The sequence below is a fragment of the Helianthus annuus genome, chromosome 14 (assembly GCF_002127325.2).
Source record: "Helianthus annuus cultivar XRQ/B chromosome 14, HanXRQr2.0-SUNRISE, whole genome shotgun sequence".
Taxonomy (NCBI): domain Eukaryota; kingdom Viridiplantae; phylum Streptophyta; class Magnoliopsida; order Asterales; family Asteraceae; genus Helianthus; species Helianthus annuus.
The window spans coordinates 108896033-108899616 of NC_035446.2; the positions used below are offsets into that span (position 1 = coordinate 108896033).

The 3584-nt window shown below is 38.9% G+C and overlaps 1 protein-coding gene across 1 annotated transcript; it reads left to right on the forward strand.

Annotated features, from left to right (window-relative positions):
• The first annotated feature begins 745 nt into the window (after positions 1-745).
• On the forward strand, positions 746-2383 carry LOC110908925 (pentatricopeptide repeat-containing protein At4g36680, mitochondrial). The gene has a single exon (XM_022153924.2). The coding sequence runs from the start codon at positions 813-815 to the stop codon at positions 2049-2051; it is 1239 nt and encodes a 412-aa protein (XP_022009616.1). The 5' UTR covers positions 746-812; the 3' UTR covers positions 2052-2383.
• The last annotated feature ends 1201 nt before the right edge of the window (positions 2384-3584 follow it).

A 3584-nucleotide genomic window follows, 5' to 3' on the forward strand; every position in this document is an offset into this window, starting at 1 on the left:
TTTGAAAACCGAAAGTAGCGGGTCAGTTACGGTTATCATTTTTTTCATACCCACCATAACCGAACCGAACCGACATGTAATAAATCTTTGTAGGATTTAAGACTTTTCACCATATTTTTAATATTTGATGTTTTTGACTGAAGATTTTTAGTAGTTATGGGTTTTTTTATATCATTTTGTGGTTTTGTTTGAATGTTTATTTGAATTTATGGAATGTATCATGTCACTTTATTTGAATAATCGATAATAATTGGTACTAAAATTATAGATTATATGTATTCTTTAATACTATGTAATATACTAATATATATACAAATATGCAATAAAAATTTATTCCATGTTAAAAAAAAGCTATTTTTAGCTAACCTAAATACACGGTTAACCACCCATAACCGACCCGCTATAACCATCAAAACCAAATAACTATAATCACCATAACCGATCGGTTATGGTTATGGTTATCCAATAACCGATTTCGCGGTTATGGTTATGGTTATGGTTATGGTTATGATTTTTTGTCAAAACCAACCCAAATCAACTCATGCACAGCCCTAGTTTTAGGCATATCATGACTAACCGACTATATTCTTTTTGAAGTAAACTAATACTAACCTAATTCTAAATTTCAAGGGTTAAAACTTGCTCAAATAATAAACCATAACTAACCTAATTCTAAATTTCAAGGGTTAAAACTTGCTCAAATAATAAACCGTAGAAATCAGCTGGCGGGTTAAACCCGTGGGTCAACAAAGGCCCAACATACCTCATATACACCAACGCTTTCATTTCCTGCTAAACCCAAAGCCCTAGCCATGGCGTCGTCTTCCACTCTCCTCCGCCGCGCCCGCCATCTTTCCACAGCCACCTCCGCCGCCGCCGCTGCAGCCACCTCCACCACCACCAATGCCACCAGCTCAGCCACCATGACCATTTCCAAAGCCAAATCAAAGCTCAGAAAAGAACACGACACCGACAAAGCCCTAGACATCTACTCAACCGTCAAAAACAACCACTCAACTTCCTCCCCCGGATCCACCCACCATGCTCAACAGATCACCGTCCGCCGCCTCGCAAAGTCTCACCGGTTTTCCGACATAGAAACCCTCATCGAGTCCCACAAAAATGATCCTCGTATCACCGATGAGCATTTTCTTTCGTCCCTTATTAAATCGTATGGTATTGCCGGAATGTTTGAGCATGCTTTGAAGACTTATAACCAGATGGAAACGTTAAAAACACCCAGGTCAGCTTTGTCGTTCAACGCGTTGCTTACTGCCTCTTTAAATTCTAAAAAGTTTGATCTTGCACCCCAACTGTTCGACGAAATGCTTGAAAGGTATAAATTTAAACCGGATGAGTATTCGTATGGGATATTGGTTAAGTCGTTTTGCGATGCTGGTAAACCCGAATTGGGTGTTGAGAAACTCAAAGAATTGGAACAAAAAGGGGTTAGGATTTCAGGGGTTACTTATACATCGATTATACACGCGTTGTACAAGAAAGGGAATTCGACTGAAGCTGAGAGAGTGTGGGATGAGATGGTGAATAGAGGGTGTGTGGTGGATGTTGCGGCGAGTAATGTTAGGATAATGAGCGCGGTCGATGGTGATCCGGAGATAATTAAGGGGATGATTGAGGAGATGAGTAATGCGGGGCTGAAACCGGATACGATAAGTCATAATTATTTGATGACTTGTTATTGTAAGAAGGGGATGATGGACGAAGCGAAGGAGGTGTATGATAAGTTGGAGGAGAATTGTTGTAACCCGAATGCTGCTACGTTTAGGACTTTGGTGTATTATTTGTGCAGGAATGAGCGGTTTGAGACTGGGTATAAGGTGTTTAAACAGAGTGTCGCGGTTAACAAGATACCGGATTTTAATACATTGAAGTATTTGGTTAGTGGGCTGGCGAAGAAATCGAAAAACAAGGAGGCTAAAGGGATTATCAGGACTATGAAGAAGAAATTTCCGCCTAATCTTTTGGTTGCGTGGTCGAAACTTGAGATGGAACTTGGTTTAGCTAGTAGTGAAACCGAAGCTGCAAAATAAGTTGGCGTTCAACGAAATGGAAGCCAATAGTTATCGTCCACATTGATACAAGATGTTTGATTTCGTCGGCTGAACAAGGTAATAAGTGTTACAGAGCTTATATTCACTTTTTGATCTTCTTGTTGGATGATTAATTTTCTTTAGTCATAAACAGATACACTAGTTTGAGATATTTATAGCTCAAATATGGAGGTTGTGAGATTATGTTGCTCATTGATTTTTATGTTGGTTAGAAGCTCTTTTTTGGTTCAATGCATGAATCTTTAGAATTGTGTCTTGTATTTTTGCAAGTTGTACTTTGAATTTGGAAGTGATCACAAGTTTACATGCTTTAGGTTTTGTGTTATGCTTGCAACTTAGGAAAGTAGTTGAAAACAGAACAAATGGATCAAAAAAGATTTAGAAAATTAAACACGGAGACTTGCACAATAGGCGCTTCTTATGTTTGTGCAGGCATGGTTTGATCATCATTCTTGAGCTCCCTGTCACTCCTTTGTACCATGTCTATCAATAACACAGCCAAAACTTAGATGATTATTTTGTATTTCTTCTTCAAAATTGCAATATATTGAACAGTCCATCAATGAATGTGTGCTGTCTGGTTTGGGGGGCATTGCGGTTCAATATATAATGATTTTTGGATCACTGTTTTTGGATTTCATTCGAAATTTTGAAATATGGCGAGTCCTAAACTTCAAGTCATTGGATATATGTATCGCAGTACAAAACTGGTTTCTGTATTGCTACCTGCCAAACATCCAAACCATTTTCCGTTAAATTTATGTCAAATCATGACATACGGTTTCCAAACACACTAAGTGGTAATATTCTATGCTGTGGGGTCGAACTAATATTTGTTAAGACGAAAAAACTATTCCAGTTCATGTAAAATCCGTGAGATGAGTTGAGGAAGATTTTTAGATGCCATATGCAATGTTCATGCCCCTCATATGCGCTGAAAACTCTGTATCATATAAGAGCATTTGCAATGACAAGGATATAACTTTGTTCGGTACTGTCACGTCATGTATAAAACTTTTACAACAGTTTGTCCTTGTAGAAAAACTGACTGTCAGTGAGCGGGTCAATCCATTCGGTTTTTAAGCATCCCATTCTCCCTCACGGGCTGTGAGTGGACTTCTCTCCTCGGAAAACCACATGTTCTTGGCTTCTCTTCATCTAGGTGTCAAGTCGCTCATGAATGACATCTATTGAAGAGTCTTAAGTGTCACTGTCCTTAGGATGTTACGTCGTCGTCACCTAATTGGTCTCCTCGGTGCACAAATTGCAAATGAAATTATTTTTACTAAAAAGTTAATTATTTAGATAATACAAATAATAAAATGTAAGCGATGAAGTGATGGTTTTTGTTAGACTGTCCATTATGGGGCAACGCCCCTTCGGGGCGGTATTTGACGCCTCTATAGACTGATGTGGCCATGGGCGCCAAACCACACACAGCCTTAGGTATAACATTGGAAGGGTTAAAATGTGGGATGATGAAACGGTGAAAGACAAGACATGCCTCTTGAG

Bases quoted from the DNA above. Each gene is read 5' to 3' on its own strand.
- LOC110908925 (XM_022153924.2), top strand. From the start codon at position 813: ATGGCGTCGTCTTCCACTCTCCTCCGCCGCGCCCGCCATCTTTCCACA.